Genomic DNA, 22,757 nt, shown 5'->3' with positions numbered 1-22,757 from the left:
CCGGATACTTTTGAACACTTAGTGTAGCTCTGACATAATGCGTTCACAACTACATGGACACTGTTCTGACTACGACTGACACTTGCAACATATTTAGGACATTGTGCAGGTGCCATTTGTGGTCAAATAAAATAATAAAATAGTGGAACATGCAGGCTTGGCTAGCATCTTCATTTATGTTCAAGCATGCATTTCTTGCAGTGTTTTTATATTTTTGTCCAACTCCATTATAATGTCCTCATAAAACACAGTAATGGTGCAGAGTCTATAATCTAGATGCTAAAAGAGACCAATTGCTCCACATGAAGTTGTATACACAGCACATAAAGTGTTCTGTACACGGGGGTGTTGGTGTAGAGGGAGGTGGTCTGTCTGCTGCTGAACATATCTTGAATCAGCACCTATCTGATTCCAGACCTATGACATCCTTTCTGCTCACCTTAATAAACTTTATATGTACCAACAACTACTTAACCTCTGAGGTGCAGAAATACAAATGGATAAGGGGCGTGACCATGGGAACCAGGATGGCTCCTTCCTATGCCAATCTTTTTTCATGGGTCTCTTGGAGGGGGCTTTCCTGCCATCTGTAAGCCTTTAGCCCCTGCTTTGGTTTAGATACACTGTGACATCTTTGCCATATGAACTCATGGTGAGGCTGACCTGTTAGAATTCTTAGAATCTGTAAATACCTTCTCCCAATTAAATTTTCCAAATTCCCTGCCACTTTCCTTGATGTTGACTTCATCTTCACCAAAGGTCAGCTACACACTTCCATTCATATTTAACCTAACAACAAACAGCAGTACTTATATTTTGATGGTTACCACTCTTTCCATGTCAAACATTTCCTCCCATACACCCTTGGAATTCGAGGCAAACATAGTTGTTCAGATGCAGACTCTTTATAGCAATACACCACTATTCTCAGTCTCCACTGGACATAATTACCCCACCAGCCTAGTTCAAAAGCAGGATTCCAAGGCCTTCAAATACAATCCTGGTCCCGCCAAAAAAACTACTTATGAGTACACCTCTTGTCACTCGCTATTATCTGGATCTTGAATATGTTAATCAGATTCTTTGACTAGGCTATTGACTTCCTAAAATCATGTCCTGAAATGAGGTCCATTCTTTGCGACATTTTGCCCAACACACCTAGAATAGCTTTTCGTTGTTCTCCCAGTCTCCACAGTATCCTAGTCAGACGCTGTGCTCCTTCTGCACCGATTTCCCTACCCTATGTCTTCTACCCCTGTTACCATCCCCATTGTATGACTTGCAGTGTGCACCCTTCTACCACTACCTATACCAGCCGTGTAACTATCAAAACATATTCTATAAAAAGGAGAGCCACCTGTGAGATGAGATGACACATCGCATATCAGCTATTAAGTAAACACTGTTCGGCCTTTTACACTGGGATTATTAACACCAAGTTATCATTTAGGATGAATGGTATAGGCAGAGGGTGTATACAGACAACACACAGTATCCTGTTGCAGAGCTTGCTCTGCAACATGACAGTCGTGACTATAGTGCCTGTTTCACCACATGTGCCATCTGGACTCTTCCCCCAGACATTAGTTTCTCAGAACTCCGCAGGTGGGAACTAGCATTATGACATGTCCTTGGTTCTTGTCACCCAGCTGGCCTCAATTTACATTAATTTCTTCCATCTCAACATTTCTTCTCAGTAACTATTGCTTTCTTCACTCCCTTTTAGTTTTCTATGCCTTTTTATTTTCTGATCTGTCCATTCCCCTCTCCTCCCCTCACCTCTACCACATACAATGCAGTTAACTTCCTGTTCTTATCAACTTGTGCATCGTGTTTAGTCAGTAATCTCTGTCATGCATATTACCCTGTTTTCCACCTGTAAGCTCTCTGATTTTCAATTCTTGTCCGGTGCAGTCTCCAACAGTCAGTCTTTCCTTCTCATCCCATCTGGTAAACATCCCCTGACCCGTGGTTCTGGACGACTTTCTCATTTCCTTCACCCTTCTTCCTTCCCCCTTCAACCCGAAGAAGAAACCACTGGCTCTGAAAGCACGTAAATTTCAATACATTTCTATATGTGTGTTCTCGTGCCACTGCTTATTACATAATTTAGATTATCACCTGGATTTTAGTGCCTGCTAATGAATAATGTTAAAGGGATTTCATTGGCATTTAGACTGTTTTCCCTGACCATGTCTTGAGACTTAGCATTCGTAAGGAATTTGTACACTGTATCACTAAACTATATGCAGTATTGAAGGCACTAAATCAACTGAGGCATCACTGAAGTAGCTTCCCTGAGTTCTTTAATATCGTATAGGCATTAAAGCAGAAAACCTGGTAGACAGAATGACCCAAAATGTACAGAACACACTTACCATGTAATGAAAGTTTGAGACATATGAACACTGATCACCCAGAATGTTATGACCAACAACCTAATATCAGTATAAACTGATCCAGGCAATAGCAGCATCACCTGGCGAGGAACAGCTGCTAGTCAGACGTGGGCACGGTGTATGTAGTATCAGTCAGTGATTGTTCTGTCTGTGTGTAGAATGGGGAAGGCGCATGATCTGAGTTTGACGGAGGGCAGATTGTGATGGCCCGGAGGCTCAGCACAAGCATTTCGGAAACTGCCCAACTTGTCAGTTCTTCACGAGAAGTGGTGAGTGTCTTCAACATATGGCAAAACCAATGTGAAAACACGTCCAGACATTGTGTGGTTAGGTAGCTACCCCTCATTACAGATATCAGACGTCATAGGCTGGGCAAGCTGGTTGAAACAGGACAGCCGGGGAACTGTGGCAGAACTAACGTCAGACTTTAATGCTAGGCGGAGTACAAGTGTGTCTGAACAGAAAGTGAACTGAACACTCCTAATGATGGGCCTCTGCAGCCAATGACCCGTGCATGTGCCAATGTTAACATCACATCGGCAACTATGACTGAAATGGGCACGTGACCATAGGCACCGGATGTTGGCGCAGTGGCAGTGCATCACATGATCTAACAAATCCCAATAGCTTCCTCGTCGTGCTGATGGGAGGGTGCCAATTCATTGTCTTCCAGGGGAACAGCTCTTTGACAACTGGACTGCGAGATGGCAGCTCCATTATGCTCTGAGGAACATTCACATGAGCATCCATAGGTCCAGTGGAGCTCGTGCAAGGCATCATGATGACCAAGGAGTACTGTACACTGGTTGCAGACCATATACACCTGTTCATGACAACGATCATGTTTCCCGATGGCAGTAGCATGTTTCAACACGATAATGCACCATGTCACAAGGCCAGGAGTCTAATGGAATGGTTTGGGGTACACTGTGGCAAGTTCCAATTGATGTGCTGGCTTGCCAGATCTGAACAACAAGATCTGAACCCGATTGAAGACATCTGGGATGTGATAGAATGTGCCATCAGAGCTCATTGCCTTCCTCCGCAGAATTTATGAGAATTAGGTGGTGTGTGTGTGTGTGTGTGTGTGTGTGTGTGTGTGTGTGTGTGTGTGTGTCCGCGCGCGCGCACAGATATTGTGCCAACTCCTTTCAGCGATCTATCAAGGCCTCATTGCTTCCATGCCATGGTGTGTCACCACTGTTATCCATGCCAAAGGTGGACATACTGGCTATTAATTAGGTAGGTGGTCAATGTATTGTTGTGCAGCTAACTACAGTACATAGGAGTCTGGAAAAAATGGTAACAATGTAGTAACCTGCTGCAGGCAGTATTGAGTCAGAGAGCCTTGCAGTATTGGAAAAGGGGCTGGTTGTGAGGAACCATAAGCTGTGGTCAGTGAGATCATCTATATGGCTATCATACACCTTATATTGTTGGTGGAACGAAGTTACTCTGACTTCTCACATGAGCAGTTTTTTCCTTTTATGTGTGTCTTCACACTCTGTTGGGACAATTGACTAGTATGTGGTGCCTGTGATGCAAATTTCAGTGTGTGCTGTATTGTAATGGAAAATTTTGTACTTGGACAAGAGTGCAGAAGTAAAGTTTATTGCTGATCTGCAATAACATTTAATGCAGACATAGTGCCTGTATTATCTGAAGATGCGAAAATGTTAAAGCTACTAAAATTTGTTGCATTGACCAGTCTCTAACCTATGCTTGGAAGAGTTAGTGTTGTTGGTTGGTTTTTAAAAGGAGTGGTTAGTACATCCTATTTCAGTCAGGAACAATCCTACAGCCATGTTGTAGGTCCTTATATACTGAATTTTGTATTTGCATAATAAGTTTCAGATAAAAAAGATTATTGATTTTAATGTGTGTGTGTGTGTGGGGGGGGGGGGGGGGAGGCGAGGCAATAGAGCATTTTAAGTTTTCTTCCTTTTTGAGCAACTCATCTTGTGACATTAAAGGATATGCTAAATACCTTTGCGTCACGTCCAAAAGAGATCTGTAATTGTCATGATCGGCAGCAGTAGCACCAGCAACAACGGCTGCTACATTGCTGAATTTTTTTTGAAACATGTTACCAGCTTCTGAGCTACAGATTTCTGCTACTATCTTAATATCACAATGTGGCTGACATATGAATTTTTTTATATGCCTATCCTAGTATATCTTTTTGTATATGTCAATTTGGGCAGACGCTGAAGCTTTAGAAACTTGTCTCAGTAATTAGTATGTAAACATTTAACTATTAGTTAATTATTTAGAGGCCTTTCCTTTTTGAGAGCCTTAAATACAATTACTAGGTAATTTTAATTAAAGTTCCAGTTCCAAAACACTGTAAAAAAAGAACTGCTAATCAGAATGATGTCAAATTTGAAGAGTGGGGGAACATTATGAAAAAAAGTTTAACAAAAATTTTACCACTACAGGGCATTGCAAGCAGCAGAAATAAAAGAAGCAGGGTGCACTGTTGCTCTTCATTTTGCATCAAACCCTTCGAATGACTGTCTCAATGCAGGTTTGTGTACTGTTGCTAAAGCTCTGCAGAAGCTCCAGACACTCCATAGTGTGAGGAAAGTCATTGGTTCGATGTCTGCCTAGGGTCTGGAGAAAATGATTATGAGATTCGAAAAGGCAGGGTTTTTTGATGTGCAATGTGGCAGAGCATGGAAAACATTGATCCAACATTGGTAGATGATGTGGCCACTGTAGTACAGAAGGGGTATGCAAGTATGCAGTACACAGGGCATTGCCTGAACTTTGGACGTGCTTCTGAACACAGTGCATAATATTCTACGTAAAATCCTGCATTGCTATCCATACAGAATTACCTGTCTCCTGGAGTTAATTCATGCTGACCTGCTAGTAAGACAAAGGTTTTCTCTAGAATTTCTTGCACAAGTGGAAGCGCACAATGGATGGCCATGGAACATTCTGTGGACAAATGAAGACCATTCCCATCTCAAGGACATGTCAATACACAGAATTGCAGAATATGGGCAATGGAAAATTGACTTGGACATCATATGCTACCACTTCATTGTGTGGTGTGGGTTGGTGGCATCATTTGTCATACTGCCATATTTTTTTCAAGGAGATGTCCTGTTACCTGTATTGTCACTGGTAAATGCTCTGAGAGTCATTTGCACAGGTCATCATTCCAACCCTTCAATAGCATGGATGTGTGGGTAGGATCATTTTTATGTAAGATGGCACTCGTCTGCACATTGCACAACTAGTGAAGCAGCTGCCGCAGAAACATTTTGGAGATTTCAAAATTATCAGCCATCATTTTCCTACAGCCTGTACTTCCAGATCACCTGGTGATAATCCGTGTGAGCTCTGGCTACGGCGTTATCTGAAAAATGCTGTGTTCCATACTCCAATTACAAACATAGCTGAATTGAAGACATGCATTCTGAACCTGACCCCTGAGACACTCCAATCTGTTGTGGAAGATGCTGTTTCTGGATTTCAACTTGTGACAAAAAACAGTGGACAGCATATTGAACAAGTCTTCTGCCAGTCCCACAACAATTAAAAATCAGTTTCACTGTTGCTTTTTATGCTTTTTTTTCTTCAGGACAATTAAAAATGGTTGCCACTGTTGCTTTTTATGCAGTTTTTTGGCCTCAGGACAATTAAAAGCCAATTTTTCCCATCCGATGTGGTACGACCTTGCCGTGGTGGATGGGCTTACCTAACTAACAGTGCCACAACTGTTGAATACCAAACATGTGAGGTCATGCACATTGCAGCGGTTAATTAAATGTGCAGTGCACACCGTAGCCATCGTATTGTGATTCATCTGTCATTTATAGCCAAACACATTGATGTTGTGATGCTTACAGCACCATCTAGCGGCAAAATATTCATTAATCTTTTTTTTTTACATAATGTTTCCCCTTCTTTGATAATATTTTTTCCAAATTTAATGCAATTCTGAGCAGGAATTTTTTTTTTCTCTTTTACAGCATTTTGAAACTGGAACTTTACTTATGGTCACCCTGTATATGAATAGGTAGTAGTAAATTACTGAGCACAATGTTGCTTTACATTTATGTACTATTGCAGGAAAAGAGAGAACATTATAGGTGAATTCCCAAACAAAGAATCAAGTACAGTGAAGTAAGTAAATTTTACTTTAAATTTCAAATTCACTGTTTTGCTCTCAAGTGCCAGAGTGTTGTAGAACGAGTTTAAAAACTCTTCTGTATCTTTGGTACTGTACTGCTGGTGCAGGCAGGTGACTAGGCAGTACAGGATGAGGAAAGGAGAAATGTGTGGTACTGCATAGACACTAAGTTGGAAATGAGTTAGAGCAAAAAATTGCTATGTTAATAATTTGTGTATATATACTGAGTGAAATTTAGTACAGTGATTACTTTTTGAGTAGTTTTTCCTGTACACTTTGTTTTAACTTATAGCCTGGCATCTCATGAATGATAGTACTTACCTAGTGTACACAAGAAGCATGTCAACTCTGAGACAGAGGACTTTCCATACAGAGTTGAGGAATGAATGGAAAATACTGTTGCGTAGCATAACTACTTAGTTCCAGAATGAGATTTTCACTCTGCAGCGGAGTGTGCGCTGATATGAAACTTGGAAGGTAGGAGACGAGATACTGGCAGAAGTAAAGCTGTGGGTACCGGACGTGAGTCGTGCTTCGGTAGCTCAGTTGGTAGAGCACTTGCCCGCGAAAGGCAAAGGTCCCGAGTTCGAGTCTCGGTCGGGCACACAGTTTTAATCTGCCAGGAAGTTACTTAGTTCCAGTTAGCAAGTTTTTGAGAATATTGATTTGTAGGTATGTTGTAGGAGATAGATTTTACTAGACTGTATTAGGGAAATTATTTATGATTTACAAACAGTTAGGAAGTGTTTTACAAATATCCAGTTATGTACTAATCTGTTTTGATATTTGAAGGACGATTGGTCTAAAATTATGTAGTTTTGTAGTCTGTAGTACAATACATTTTGCAGACATGTACTTCTATGACATGTGGTGCAAGTGTGTGTGTGTGTGTCTGTGTGTGTGTGTGTGTGTGTGTGTGTGGGCGCGCGCCTCCACACGTACATAACTCCCCAGCAGTTTGATCAGGAGTCGGAATTGGATGCTTATTGTTTAAGTTTATTATTGGAGTTATAGTGACTATGGCATACAAAGACTATAGCAGAAATATGAAGTGTGTCATTCCGTATAAGTGTGAACTAAGACTCCTTCGAACTGTAATTTTGGAACTTCTGTGAAAGACTCTTGGCCTAAGATTTTGTCAGACTCATTTACACTTACGTCATACTTGTGTGAGAGCAGTAAGCACTGATTACTTTTTTCCCCTTGAATTTCAGCACTTTATCATATTCTTCACCCAAAACAACTGAATTTCTTTTTCTTCTACTTGTTTTATTCTAACCTTTAGCTTTGTTCCTCAAAACATATTTTTCTCGAAAATTATTTCTCAAGTTGCAGTTTCATTGTCAGTTCTGGCAGTTTGTCTATATACCTCCATGGTAGCAGTAAATCATTGTTAAAAATTACGTATTTCAACAGTTTCTCACACATCTGGCTCTACTGAACTTGTACCATTTCATGCAGACCGAAGGTTATATTTTTTTTCTTGTTGCTGTACTCTGAGTTCAGAATTTGATGTTTCTAGCCTTCTTTTACTTCCTGCTGCATCCACCAATATATTAGGTAGACGAGCTGAAGGTGACTGTGATTTACCTGGTCTTTTCACACTCATGATTTTGAGTGTACACAACTCTCGCACACTCACAGGTGACTTCAGAATCAGGAGCATGCTGTCACACCCCTATTACATCTCCACGTCTTCCCTTCTGCATGTCCGAAAAGCTGTAGCCACGTCGCCTCCTTATGAGTGAGATTTTGAACTCATAAAAGTGGCAAGTCATTAGTGCTATGTTCTAGAAATTATTATTATTATTATTATTATTAACCACTACTCTCAGTTCACTGAGTAATCTTTTTGCATTATGCAATATTTAATACAGACACTTGGACTGCTTTTTTTTTTTTTTTTAAATAAATGTATTTCTGTCCTCTCTTTTGTCTCTTTGGCCAAATCATTATACAATTTTAATCCCTGATAGAGAATGCATTATAGAGATTTTTGGTAAATGTCAGTACAAGCTGACACCTATCCCACAATCATAGATAGGCCTTTTTGTCACATGTGCACGGTTGTTTTTCATAATGTGCACAAAGCTTGGTAGATGAATTCTCCTGGTGCAGATACCTATTTTTCCCCCTTTATGTTGCCTTGGACTACTATTTTTAGTTGTTATCCTTACAGCCATTTTCTGCAGTTTGAAAATTTTTTCATGTTTTCTGCATTTGATCCTATTTCATAATTCGAGAATTAAGTGTACATAGGAACAGTAAGTCACCATAAGACACTGGCTGTTACACACTGATGGTAGGCCCCTAAGGGCATAACATGCTGATGACCTCTGTGAAAAGCTCTCAGGTTTCTAGCCAGATGGCAATGTTAAAACACAGCAACCTTTCAACGAGTGCCATACTTGTCATCTTCTGGCAAATTGTAAAGATATGTGGATGCTGTAATATTTATACTAGTGGAGTACCCCTCTCCACTTGGCAACAGGTGGCCATGTCCTTTCCAGCTGGTGGGCCGGGAGGGGGATGAGGCTGCAGTGGTGGGGGTAGTGGATGCTCCATCCACATCTCTGTGTGGGCATTCTGACTGTGTCTTGTGAGTTGGACACTGCTGATCGCACTCTCATTGTATTGTTGTATTGCTGATAATGCCACATTCCCTGCTGCCGTCAGTTGCTATCCTTCATCTTTGTTGACAATATTGCTGTGTCTCTGTATTTCATTGGATGCCTTTATTATGCTGTCCAAGGAGCTGATTGCTTGGCAGAGCACTTTGGTGTTGTGAAATTCAAAGGTTCTTTGAAGCTATGCTCTGCTATCACAGATATTTTTTTTTGTCTCAGTTGTATATATCTGATGAGCTCCTCACAGCTGTTTAAAATACAGCACTGTGTTTACCCAATGTATGGCCACATTTGCAGGCCATATTGTATTTTCCTGACACATTCCTTTTTAGTGGGTCTTTCAAAGAGCTAAGCCACTCTTTTCATCTTTGGCACGGTCAGAAAAAGGGATTATATGTTGGATTTTTTCAAGTAGTTTCGCAGTTTTGTCTGAAAGCGGTCCGTGATATGAAAGGAAAGCGAGTTTGCTTGCCTTCTTCTTTGTGTTCTTCTTCTTCTTCTTCTTCTTCTTCTTCTTCTTCCTGGTTTTCAGTATCTTCTCTCTTCTTGAATGCCCTGCTAATTTGTGTCTCACTGTACCCATTTTCATGGAATACTTCTCTCAGGTGTTATAGCTTATCTTGGAGGCTGTCTTTGTTGCAGGTGATTTGTGCCCTATGTACAAGGGTTGTCAGCTTTGTCTGCTATTGTGCTGGATGATTGTAGCTCATGGCATGCAGGTACAGGTCTCTGTGTGCCTTCTTTCTGTATACTGAATGGCCTAGTGTACCATCCACCTACTTGCGTATTAGTATTTCCATGAAAGGGAAACAACTATTCTCCTCTATTTCCATAGTGAAAGCAATGTCTTGATAGATGCTGTTAAGATGGTTCAGAAACTTGTCCAGTGCCTGTCTCCCATGCTTCCATATCACAAAAGTCCATGTGCTCACAAAACTCGCAGTTGCATTTGAAGTAGGTGGTCATCAGGGCATGTTCAAAGAATTTAACTATTTGTGGATCGACATGTTGAGAAAGCAGCATCAAGAAGTCTTGGAGAAGTACTTTCACGAATAGCGATGTAACATCTAAACTTATGAGCTGGTCATGTCTTTATAATTGCATGTCCCTAAGTAGTTTCACAAAATTGCCCGAGTTCGTTACATGATGACTACAGTGTCACCACGTATTTGGCCAGTCTGTGATTGTGAGAACTGATGAATTGACAGTGTTGAGTATTGGCTACAGAGGCATCCCTTTCGTGAGGATTTTTGGCAGTCTGTACAGGTGTGGTAGTTGTTGGCACCCTGGGACAGAACTGTTTCTTCACTGCCTCTGGTAGATCTAGAATTCTTCAGCAGAGGCTCAGATTCCTGATCATCCTCGAGATTGGGTCCTTCTTGAGCTTCCTGTAGGCTGGGTCCTGTAGAGTAAGCCAATTTTATGATGGTAGTCATCGGTGCATATCAGCACCGTAGCATCCACTTTGCCTGCTGGAAGGACCATAGTGTCAGCATCCTCTGTCAGTGATGGGATAGCCTCCTGTCCAGCCACAGTCATGTTCGCTTCTGGAAGTCAGGAGTTGTTGATGACCCTGCAGGTTTCATGTGGATCTCCTCTGCTTCTTCCATTGACACACCTTGGACTGCTTCCTCTACTCCACTAACACAAGGGTGGTTTGATAAGCCTGGTAAATAAGGGGACATTTATGTTGCATCTTTTGCAGGATTATTTCAAGGATTGAATAAAGAATTTCAAGAATATACAGTGTACAGTTCTTTGTTGACAGCTGTTTGAATTTTTGTGTGTGTCAACTGTGATTGAAAATGGAGAAAACTGAGTTTTGTGCTATTATTAAACATTTTCATTTGAAGGGACTGCTACACAAGTCAAAACAGAATTGCATGAAGATCCCATGGACTTTGCACTGTCACTGAAGACTGTTTACTTTTGGAATGTGGTCAGACAAGCACCAAAGATGAAACATACTTTGGCTGTCCAATTGAGGTCATTTCCACAAAGGAAATCATTGACAAAATCCATGATATGGTAATGTAAGACCGACAAATAAAAACTCGTGAAATTGCTGAGATTGTAGGCATCTCAGCTGTGTGAGTACATAATATCCTGCACGGAGAGTTGGCTTTGAAGAAACTGTGTGCAGAGTTGGTGCCACGATTGCTCACAGTTGACCAAAAGTGCATTCAGCACAGCATTTCAACACTGTCTGCCGATGTTTAATCACAAAACTTTTTGTGCCAATTTGTGACTGTTGATGAAACCTGGAGCCATCATTTCACACCAAGAGTCTAAATGGCAGTTAAAACAGTGGACAAAGGCTGGTGGAAGTGCACCAAAGAAGGCAAAGACCATTTTGTCAGCTAGTAAGGTGATGACCACCGTTTTTTGAGATTCCTGAGGAATATCGTCATAGATAATTTGGAAAAAAGTGGAACCATAACTGGATCCTATTATACTTCATTGTTGGAGCATTTGAAACTTGAATTGGCTGAAAAAAGACGAAGATTGACATGCAAAAAGTGCTCTTTGAGTAGGATAAGCCATCATCCAACACATCAGTGACAAGAACAATGAAAGTGCATGAATTGGGTTTTGAATTGGTTCCTCATCCAAACTGTTCTCCAGACTTAGTCCCAAGTTACTTCTTCCTGTTCCTGAACTTTAAACTTTGGCTTGCTGGGAAGAAATTTTCATCAAATGAGAAAGTGATAGTTGCAGTCAATGAGTATTTTGCAGAGTTTGCCAGAACCTATTTTTCTGATGGAAAGAAAAAGCTGGAGTATCTCTGGATCAAGTGTATATCCCTCCCAGGAGACTGTAGAGAAGTAAGATTAGTTGTTTATGAAACAAACATTTTTTCTTGCTTTTTAGCAATCTTATAAAACCACCCCGTAATGTCCCCCGCCTACAGGAAGCTCAAAGTGGATCCAATCTCGATGATGCCCAGGAAAACCGTGGCTCCATTGAAGAAGCCAGATCAGCCAGAGCATCCAGAAACGCTACGCCTTTACTGATTGATGGAAGCCCACAAGGAAAGGCCAGCTCTACAGCCATTCTCTCTCTCTCTCTCTCTCTCTCTCTCTCTCTCTCTCTCTCTCTCTCTCTCTCTCTCTCTCTCTCTATTCCTTTAGTAGGTTCCAACTCTTCGTGACCCCATGAACCAAATCACGCCACTTTTTCCTGTCTTGCACTTTCTCCCGTAGACCTTCCAGGTTGGAACACATTGCTTCTGTGATGCCATCAATCCATCTCATCCTCTGACGTCCTCTTCTTCTAGTTCCTTCAATCTTCCCCAGCATTAATGTTTTTTTCCAGTGAGGCATGCCTTCGCATTGTGTGTCCAAAGTAGGTCAGCTTTTGTTTTAACATTAGACCTTCCAGGGAGAAATCTGGTTTAATTTGCTCCAATATTGATCTGTTGGTTCTCTTTGCAGTCCATGGAACTCTAAGAAGTTCCCTCCAACACCACAATTCGAAGGAGTCAATTCTTCGCCGTTCAGCCTTTCTAATGGTCCAGGTCTCACATCCATACATCACAACTGGAAAGACCATAGCCCTCACACAGCCATTACTTGACACCATAAATTCACACAATTACAGACTGGTCAAATATCTGGTGGCACCTCTAAAACTGCTTGTGGGGCACTAGTCATCAAGTAAAGAACTCAGCTGATTTTGTGAAAATATGTACCCCCATGAACCATGGACCTTGCCGTCGGTGGGGAGGCTTGCGTGCCTCAACGATACAGGTAGCCGTACCGTAGGTGCAACCACAACGGAGGGGTATCTGTTGAGAGGCCAGACAAACGTGTGGTTCCTGAAGAGGGGCAGCAGCCTTTTCAGTAGTTGCAAGGGCAACAGTCTGGATGATTGACTGATCTGGCCTTGGAACATTAACAAAAACGGCCTTGCTGTTGTGGTACTGCGAACGGCTGAAAGCAAGGGGAAACTACAGCCGTAATTTTTCCCGAGGGTATGCAGCTTTACTGTATGGTTAAATGATGATGGCGTCCTCTTGGGTAAAATATTCCGGAGGTAAAATAGTCCCCCATTCGGATCTCTGGGCGGGGACTACTCAAGAGGACGTCGTTATCAGGAGAAAGAAAACTGGCATTCTACGGATCGGAGTGTGGAATGTCAGATCCCTTAATCGGGCAGGTAGGTTAGAAAATTTAAAAAGTGAAATAGATAGGTTAAAGTTAGATATAGCGGGAATTAGTGAAGTTTGGTGGCAGGAGGAACAAGACTCCTGGTCAGGTGAATACAGGGTTATAAATACAAAATCAAATAGAGGTAATGCAGGAGTAGGTTTTTAAAAAAAAAGCAGGTAAGCTACTACAAACAGCATAGTGAACGTATTATAGTGGCCAAGGTAGACACGAAGCCCATGCCTACTACAGTAGTACAAGTTTATATGCCAACTAGCTCTGCAGATGATGAAGAAATTGAACAAATTTATGATGAGATAAAAGAAATTATTCAGGCAGTGAAGGGAGACGGAAATTTAATAGTCATGGGTGACTGGAATTCGACAGTAGGAAAAGGGAGAGAAAGAAACATCGTAGGTGAATATGGATTGGGGCTAAGAAATGAAAGAGGAAGCCGCCTGGTAGAATTTTGCACAGAGCATAACTTAATCATAGCTAACACTTGGTTTAAGAATCATGAAAGAAGGCTGTATACATGGAAGAACCCTGGAGATACTAAAATGTATCAGATAGATTATATAATGGTAAGACAGAGATTTAGGAACCAAGTTTTAAATTGTAAGACATTTCCAGGGGCAGATGTGGACTCTGACCACATCTATTGGTTATGAACTGTAGATTAAAACTGAAGAAATTGCAAAAAGGTGGGAATTTAAGGAGATGGGACCTGGATAAACTGACTAAACCAGAGGTTGTACAGAGTTTCAGGGACAGCATAAGGGAACAATTGACAGGAATGGGGGCAAGAAATACAGTAGAAGACGAATGGGTAGCTTTGAGGGATGAAGTAGTGAAGGCAGCAGAGGATCAAGTAGGTAAAAAGATGAGGGCTATTAGAAATCCTTGGGTAACAGAAGAAATATTGAATTTAATTGATGAAAGGAGTAAATATAAAAATGCAGTAAATGAAGCAGGCAAAAAGGAATACAAACGTCTAAAAAATGAGATCGACAGGAAGTGCAAAATGGCTAAGCAGGCATGGCTAGAGGACAAATGTTAGGATCTAGAGGCTTATCTCACTAGGGGTAAGATAGATACAGCCTACAGGAAAATTAAAGAGACCTTTGGAGAAAAGAGAACCACTTGTATGAATATCAAGAGCTCAGATGGAAACCCAGTTCTAAGCAAAGAGGGGAAAGCAGAAAGGTGGAAGGAGTATATAGAGGGTCTATACAAGGGCGATGTACTTGAGGACAATATTATGGAAATGGAAGAGGATGTAGATGAAGATGAAATGGGAGATATGATACTGCGTGAAGAGTTTGACAGAGCACTGAAAGACCTGAGTCGAAACAAGGCCCCGGGAGTAGACAACATTCCATTAGAACTACTGACAACCTTGGGAGAGCCAGTCCTGACAAAACTCTACCATCTGGTGAGCAAGACATATGAGACAGGCAAAATACCCTCAGACTTCAAGAATAATATAATAATCCCAAAGAAAGCAGGTGTTGAGAGATGTGAAAATTACCAAACTATCAGTTTAATAAGTCACGGCTGCAAAATACTAACGCGAATTCTTTACAGACGAATGGAAAAACTGGTAGAAACCGACCTCGCGGAAGATCAGTTTGGATTCCGTAGAAATGTTGGAACACGTGAGGCAATACTGACCTTACGACTTATCTTAGAACAAAGATTAAGGAAAGGCAAACCTACGTTTCTGGCATTTGTAGACTTAGAGAAAGCTTTTGACAATGTTGACTGGAATACTCTCTTTCAAATTATGAAGGTGGCAGGGGTAAAATACAGGGAGCGAAAGGCTATTTACAATTTGTAAAGAAACCAGATTAAAATCCAGGGAGAAGAAATAAAAACTTTGAGGTTCGCCGATGACATTGTAATTCTGTCAGAGACAGCAATGGACCTGGAAGAGCAGTTGAACGGAATGGACAGTGTCTTGAAAGGAGGATATAAAATGAACATCAACAAAAGCAAAACGAGGATAATGGAATGTAGTCGAATTAAGTCGGGTGATGCTGAGGGAATTAGATTAGGAAATGAGACACTTAAAGTAGTAAAGGAGTTTTGCTATTTGGGGAGCAAAATAACTGATGATGGTCGAAGTAGAGAGGATATAAAATGTAGACTGGTAATGGCAAGGGAAGCGTTTCTGAAGAAGAGAAATTTGTTAACATCGAGTATAGATTTAAGTGTCAGGAAGTCGTTTCTGAAAGTATTTGTATGGAGTGTAGCCATGTATGGAAGTGAAACATGGACAATAAATAGTTTGGACAAGAAGAGAATAGAAGCTTTCGAAATGTGGTGCTACAGAAGAATGTTGAAGATTAGGTGGGTAGATCACGTAACTAATGAGGAGGTATTGATTAGGATTCGGGAGAAGAGAAGTTTGTGGCACAACTAGACTAGAAGAAGGGATCGGTTGGTAGGACATGTCCTGAGGCATAAAGGGATCACCAATTTAGTATTGGAGGGCAGCGTGGAGGGTAAAAATCATAGAGGGAGACCAAGAGATGAATACACTAAGCAGATTCAGAAGGATGTAGATTGCAGTAGGTACTGGGAGATGAAGAAGCTTGCACAGGATAGATTAGCATGGAGAGCTGCATCAAAAGAGTCTCAGGACTGAAGACCACAACAACAACATGTACAGACATGTGATTACAAAGACATGACTTGTTCGTTAGTTTTGACTTTACATTGCTATTCAGAAACTACCTCTGCGAGACTCCTTTGGCATTCTTGTCTCAACATTTCAAGCCACAAATAGTTGAACTCTTTGAACATGCGTTGATGACAACCTACTTAAAGTTCAACAGAGAATTTTATGAACAGATGGATGGAGATGCCATGGGATCACCACTGGCTCCAGTGATCCCAACCCAATACGTGGAACACTTTGAGGAGGTTGCTTTTCAAACTACTTGCCAGAAATCCAAGCACTTCTTCTGCTGTGTCGATGATACTTTTGTGGTATGGGAGCATGGCAGACAGGCTGTGGATGAGTTTCTGGACTGCCTCAAGAGTACCCATGAAAACATCACTTTCACTGTGGAAATAGAGGAGAATGGTTGTTTCGCATTCTTGGACGTACCAATAAGGAAGATGGTTAATGATACACTAGTCCATTCAGTATATAGGAAGAAGGCACACACAGACCTGTACCTGCATGCAATGAGCTACCACCATCCAGCACAACAGCAGACAGTGCTGACCATCGCAGTACGTAGGACACAAGATGCCTGCATTAAAGGAAGTCTTCGAGACAGGCCACACCACCTGAGAGAAGTATTCCGCAAAAATGGGTACTGTGAAGCACGGATTCGTAGGGCATTCAAGAAGAGACAAGATGCTGGAAACTGGGAAGAAGAATAAGATGATGAAGATGAAGACAACAATGACAAGAGACTTGTTTTCCTTCCATTCCTTGGATTACTCTGAACCAAAATTGTGAGGCTGCTCAAAAAATCCAACATATAAACTGTCGTCCAACCAAGACAAAAAAGTGGCTTGGTTCTGCAAATGACCCACATAAAAAGGAATGTACAGCATTGCCTACAAATGAGATCAACAGTTCATTGAGCAAATGCAATGCTGTATTTCAAAACAGCTGTGAGGAGCATATCAGGCATGTGCGACTGAGGAAGACGGAAAAATCAGTGATAGCAAAGGATAGCATCATAGAAGACCACACCTTTGACTTTCAGGACATCAAAGTGCTTTGCCGAGCAACTGTATATTAAGACAGTACCTTAAAGGAATCCATTGAAATACAGGGACACGATGATCTTTTCAACAGAGACAAAGGATACAAACTAAGTGCAGCATGGAATCCAACGTTAGCAGCAATATGACAAGAGTGTGACCATCACCCCATCTGACTCAACTCGCAAGACAAAGCTAGAACGCCCACACATAGATGTGAATGGAACACCCGTTACCCTCATCACTGTAGCGTCACCCCCCTCCCCACCTGTCGGCTGGACAGTACAGGACCACCCATGGCCAGTTGGAGGGTTTCTCCACTAGTACAAATATTACAGCAACCGCTTATCTTGACTCTTTGCCAGAAGATGATGAGCATGGCACTCGACATGAGTATGGCACCCAGCTGGAAAACAAAGAACTTTTCGCCAGCAGTATTTGCCAGGGGAGCCTACATTCACATAAACATTCTCTTTGCCAGCATCACTGTGTATTCATTCCATGTCAATCAGCAGTTAATATTTGTCCCCAAAACCCTTTGTTTGCTACATAATCTATAGGTTACCATTTACGTTTAGAGAGTCACAATTGTTTTCCCAGTTTATACTGAAATTCATGCTATTTATTTCCTTTATATTCAGAGTTAATTAATTATATAATGCTCATATAGCACATTCCTTAGGATTTCATTTGCCTTCTTAACTAGATGTTTTGGAGCTTTATCGGCGATCATAATATTGGTGATTCTTTCATTGTTCATCTTCATTAGAATTTTTGGCTGCTGTTTGACAGATACTTATGTTAATGATATGTCATTTGTTCACTTTTCTCTTGAGTTGCCAACTTGTTTTCCAAGTTTTCCCAGTGTGTTCTTCATTTGCTTCTCACACTGGAAAATCCATAATAATAAAGTAACTGATTGAAGTAACTTGATTTCTGATGTATGTGATGAAGTATATCTCTGTGTATGTTATGAACATCTAAAATGTGTGTGTATTGCTTCAGTGTCACAGTACAAAATTGTGTAATGCTCTCTTTTGTGCAGAATTTTACGTAACAGAAGCAGTGATTACTACTCTAACTTTCTTCCATCTGCACACTTTCATGGCATGTTTATCATATATGATGCTTAACAGTAGCCCTCAGTTCCCCCTTGATGGGAAAAGATATTGGAACTCTTGACAGGCTACTTCACTGGTTCTGGCAGCTATGTCAATTATTTTCCTGTTGTTCAGGTTTTCTCAGGCACTTATAGTGTAGTAGATATATACACCATCCCATCAGAAAAGTTTTGGCTATGACAAAAAGTATGATAAAACTTCCAAATAATAGATTTTCTAGCACTGTCGGGTGTGAAGTTTGATGTAGTATAGTCCATGATCTACATATACATAAATACTCCGCAAGCTTTTACGGTGCGAGACGGAGGCTACCCTTTACCACTACTAGTCATTTCCTTTCCTGTTCCACTCGCAGATAGAGCAAGGAAAGAGCAGCTGTCTACATGCTTCCATATGAACCCTAATTTATCATCTCTTATCTTCATGGTCCTTATGTGAAATGTACATTGATGGCAGTAGGATTGTTATGCAGTGAGCTTCAATTGCAGGTTTTCTAAATTTTCTCAGTAGCTTTTCTCAAAAAGAACGTCGCTTTCCCTCCAGGGATATCCATTTGTGTTTGTGAAGCATCTTCATAATACAGGCATGTTGATTGAACTTACTGGTACAAATCTAGCACCCCATCTCTGAATTGCTTCAGTATCTTCCTTTAATCTAACCGGAAGAGTGGATCCCAAACACTTGAGTTGTACTCAATAATGTGTTGCACTACTGTTCTATATGCAGTTTCCTTTACAGGGGAACCACATGTTGCTAAAACTCTCCCAATAAACTGATATGGACCGTTCATCGTCCCCACTGCAATCCTCACATGCTCGTTGCATTTCATATCACTCTGCAACATTACACCTAGATAGTTAACAACCTGTCTGTGTCAAGTAGCACACTGTTAATGCTGTATTCGAATGTTATGTGATTGTTTTTCCTACTCATCTGCATTAACTTATGGTTTTCTACATTTAGAGCTAGCTGCCATTCACTGCACCAACTAGAAATTTTGCCTAAGTCATCTTATCTCCTCCGACAGTCACTCAGTGGTGACAACTTCATGTAAACCACAGCGTCATCAACAAACAGCTGCAGTTTGCCTCTCACCCTGCCAATAAGATCATTTACGTATATTGAGAATAATCGCGATCCTATCACTCTTCCGTGGCACACTCCTGACCTTACCATTGTCTCTGATTAACACTCACTCTGAGGACAACATACTGGATCCTATTACTTGAGAAGTCTTCAAACCACTAATATATGTAGCAACCTATTCCGTATGCTCATGCCTTTGTTAACAGCCTGCAGTGGGGCACCATGTCAAACGTTTTATGGAAATCTAGGCATATTGAAATCTACCTGTTGCCCTTCAACTATAGTTCACAGGGTATCATTTGAGAGAAAGGCAATCTTTCTAAAACCGTGCTGATTTGTGGACAGAAGCGTTTCTGTTTCTGGAAAATTTATTATATTCAAACTGAGAATATGTTTAAGAATTCTGCAGCAAACCAGTGTTAAGGATATTGGTCTGTAATTTTGTGGATCAGTAATTTTACCCTTCTTATAGACAGGAATCACCTGCACTTTTTTCCATTCGTTTGGGACTTTGTGCTGGGCGAGAGATTTGTGATAGTGCAAACAAAGTAAGGGGTGTATGTTGCAGAGTACTTGTAAAACCTAATTGGGGTTCCATCTGGATCTGGCAACTTATTTGTTTTCAACTCTTTCACTTGCTTCTTTATGCCAGGGATGTCTATCACAATGTCTTCCATATGGGAGTCTGCACGATGTTCAAACAACGGTATGTTCGTACAATCCTCCTGCATGAATTAGTTCTTAAATGTGAAATTTAAAACATCAGCTTTCCTTTTGCTATCTTCTATTGCCACACCAGACTGGTCAACGAGTGACTGGATACAAGCCTTCAAACAGCTTAGTGATTTTACATAGGACCAAAATTTTCTTGAGGTCTCGGCAAGATCTTTGGCTAAGGTACGATAGTGGTAGTTGTATGCTTCATGCCATGATCTTTTTACAGACACAAGAATCTCTGCTAACTTTTGCGTTGTCATTTGTGTGTTCCCTTTTGAACCTAGACTTCAATAGCCTTTACTTCCTGATAGGACAATAGGAGAAGAATTGGCACAGCTTCCAGAACCAGAGAGTTCCAGTATCTTGTTCAGTGACAAGGACGTGAGGGGTATTGTTAAGGATCATGTATGAGAAGCGTGTAACAGTTAAAGATATTTCATGGATTTGCTGTATGCTACAGTCCACAAAGCATTTGTAGAGTTCTGAATGGTGTATTATAATGAGGCTTTTGCTTTCTGATGAAATAAATGTGGTTGTATTACTACCACTTTGGTTATAAATTTACTTTAGGACATTGTCCCTTTACTTATTGACCAGATGTGATCAAAAATATTATAACTGTGGCATTTAGCATGTTGCTTTGCACTGTAGTATTTAGAATCATTTACCCAGCAACTATTTGTGCAGTGACCATTGGGAAATCTGAAAAATTCTCACTCTATTGATACACTCATTTCATGTAATGTAAATTTTCTTCTTTCTTTCTTTTTTTTTTAAAAAAAAGAGATTAATTCTGTTCGGAAGAGCCTCCATTTTTTTTCTGCGCAGGGCCATGGCATTTGTCATATCTTGTCACACTATTCTCATGCATATTGACCATGTTTTATGTGTTAGTAGATATTTGTTGGTGCAAAATGCCAGCAACCAGATAGCCTTCATAGTTATGATAGTTTTAGTCATCCTTGGATGATTCAATGGAAGATAACTGAATTTGGATCAGGTAACTGCTGCAAAATGTAGGGCAGAAGTGAACATTTTGGCTAAAGTGGGACATACAAGACTTTTACAGTACAAAATCCATGGTTCTGGCTACAACAGAAATTATGATTTGTATTTGAGTCATATTTATATCAAGAACTTATTGCACTACATGAAACAATGCATATGTCAATGTATTTGAGATCTGCTGATAGTGTATCAGCTCTTGAAATGACTAACATGTATATTCTGTTTTTCCTTGCTGAATGCTGCTAGTTGTGAGGACTGTAGTTTATCATCATATTTTAAGATAATGTATTTAACTGCACTACATGAGAGTGTTTGGCTTTAAAAACTGCTTTCTGGTAATCAAATTGTTTACTTTTATAGGTGAAGAAAGATCCCAAATCTGGCCAGTCAAAAGGTTTTGGATTTATCCGTTTTGGAAACTACGATTCACAGATGCGTGTTTTAGCACAGAGGCATATGATTGATGGGAGGTGGTGTGATGTGAAGATCCCAAATTCAAAGGTATGCTATTACAGTCTTTTGATCCATCACTAAACTTGCATGCTGTCATAGCTTAAACATTGGCCCACTGAGAATAATTTAGTCAGGAATGCATACGAAATGTATTTAGTTGTTTCCATGTTCCGTAGATCGTATTCATGATAAACAATATTGCATACACAGTTCAAAAAGTACATCTGTGTGGTTACATGTTGGTCAATTGTAAGTTGTAATTTACTACTTACATTCAATCAGGAACTTGTTTGTGGTGTGAAATGACTTGTTAAGCAGAAACAACTACATTTACAAACACTTCTTCTGTTTATCAGAAATTATATTTCCATCAGCATATTCTCAAAGTCTGTTTCGGCTGTGTATTTTGAATGAAACAAGTTAACAGCAATCATTGATATCAGTGGAGGCACCTTTCTTACAGGGAAGCCTAAAAATGGCATATTTTAATATGAGTACAGAAAATATCTTGAATTAATGAATTTTACACATGTAATTAAGAACATTACATATTTTAGGGTCACTACTTTTACATGTGTTATTGTGGATATCAACTCCATACAAACTTCTGTTTTTGAGGACTTTGTTGTTGTTGTTCTTGTTGTTGTGGTTGTTGTTGTGGTCTTCAGTCCAGAGACTAGTTTGATGCAGCCCTCCATGCTACTCTATCCTGTGCAATGTTCATCATCTCCCAGTACCTACTGCAACCTACATCCTTCAGAATCTGTTTAGTGTATTCATCTCTTGATCTCCCTCTACAATTTTTACCCTCCATGCTACCCTCCAATACTAAATTGGCTATCCCTTGATGCCTCAGAATATGCCCTACCAACTGATCCCTTCTTCTAGTAAACTTGTGCCACAAATTTCTCTTCTCTCCAGTTCTATTCAATAACTCCTCATTACTTATGTGATCTACCCATCTAACCTTCAGCATTCTTCTGTAGCACCACATTTCGAAAGCTTCTATTCTCTTCTTGTCTAAACTATTTATCATCCACGTTTCACTTCCATGAATGGCTACACACCATACAAATACTTTCAGAAATGACTTCCTGACGCTTAACAAATTTCTCTTCTTCAGAAACGTTTTCCTTGCCATTGCCAGTCTACATTTTATATCGTCTCTACTTCGACTATCATCAGTTATTTTGTTCCCCAAATAGCAGAACTTCTTTACTACTTTAACTGTCCCATTTCCTAATCTAATTCCTGCAGCATCACCTGATTTAATTCGACTACATTCCATTATCCTCGTTTTGCTTTTGTTGATGTTCATCTTATAACCT

General features: G+C 40.4%; 1 protein-coding gene across 2 annotated transcripts in view; it reads left to right on the top strand.

Annotated features, from left to right (window-relative positions):
- LOC126469792 (TAR DNA-binding protein 43-like) overlaps positions 1 to 22,757 on the top strand; it is an 84,858-nt gene that overhangs the window by 36,859 nt on the left and 25,242 nt on the right. For both annotated transcript variants that reach the window (XM_050097044.1, XM_050097043.1), the window contains exon 3: positions 21,337 to 21,477. In XM_050097044.1, coding sequence (XP_049953001.1) covers positions 21,337 to 21,477 — 141 coding nt within the window. The remainder of the gene's footprint in view (positions 1 to 21,336; positions 21,478 to 22,757) is intronic.

This window comes from Schistocerca serialis, chromosome 3 (assembly GCF_023864345.2).
Source record: "Schistocerca serialis cubense isolate TAMUIC-IGC-003099 chromosome 3, iqSchSeri2.2, whole genome shotgun sequence".
NCBI lineage: Eukaryota > Metazoa > Arthropoda > Insecta > Orthoptera > Acrididae > Schistocerca > Schistocerca serialis.
This window is presented reverse-complemented; position numbering and strand designations above follow the sequence as displayed.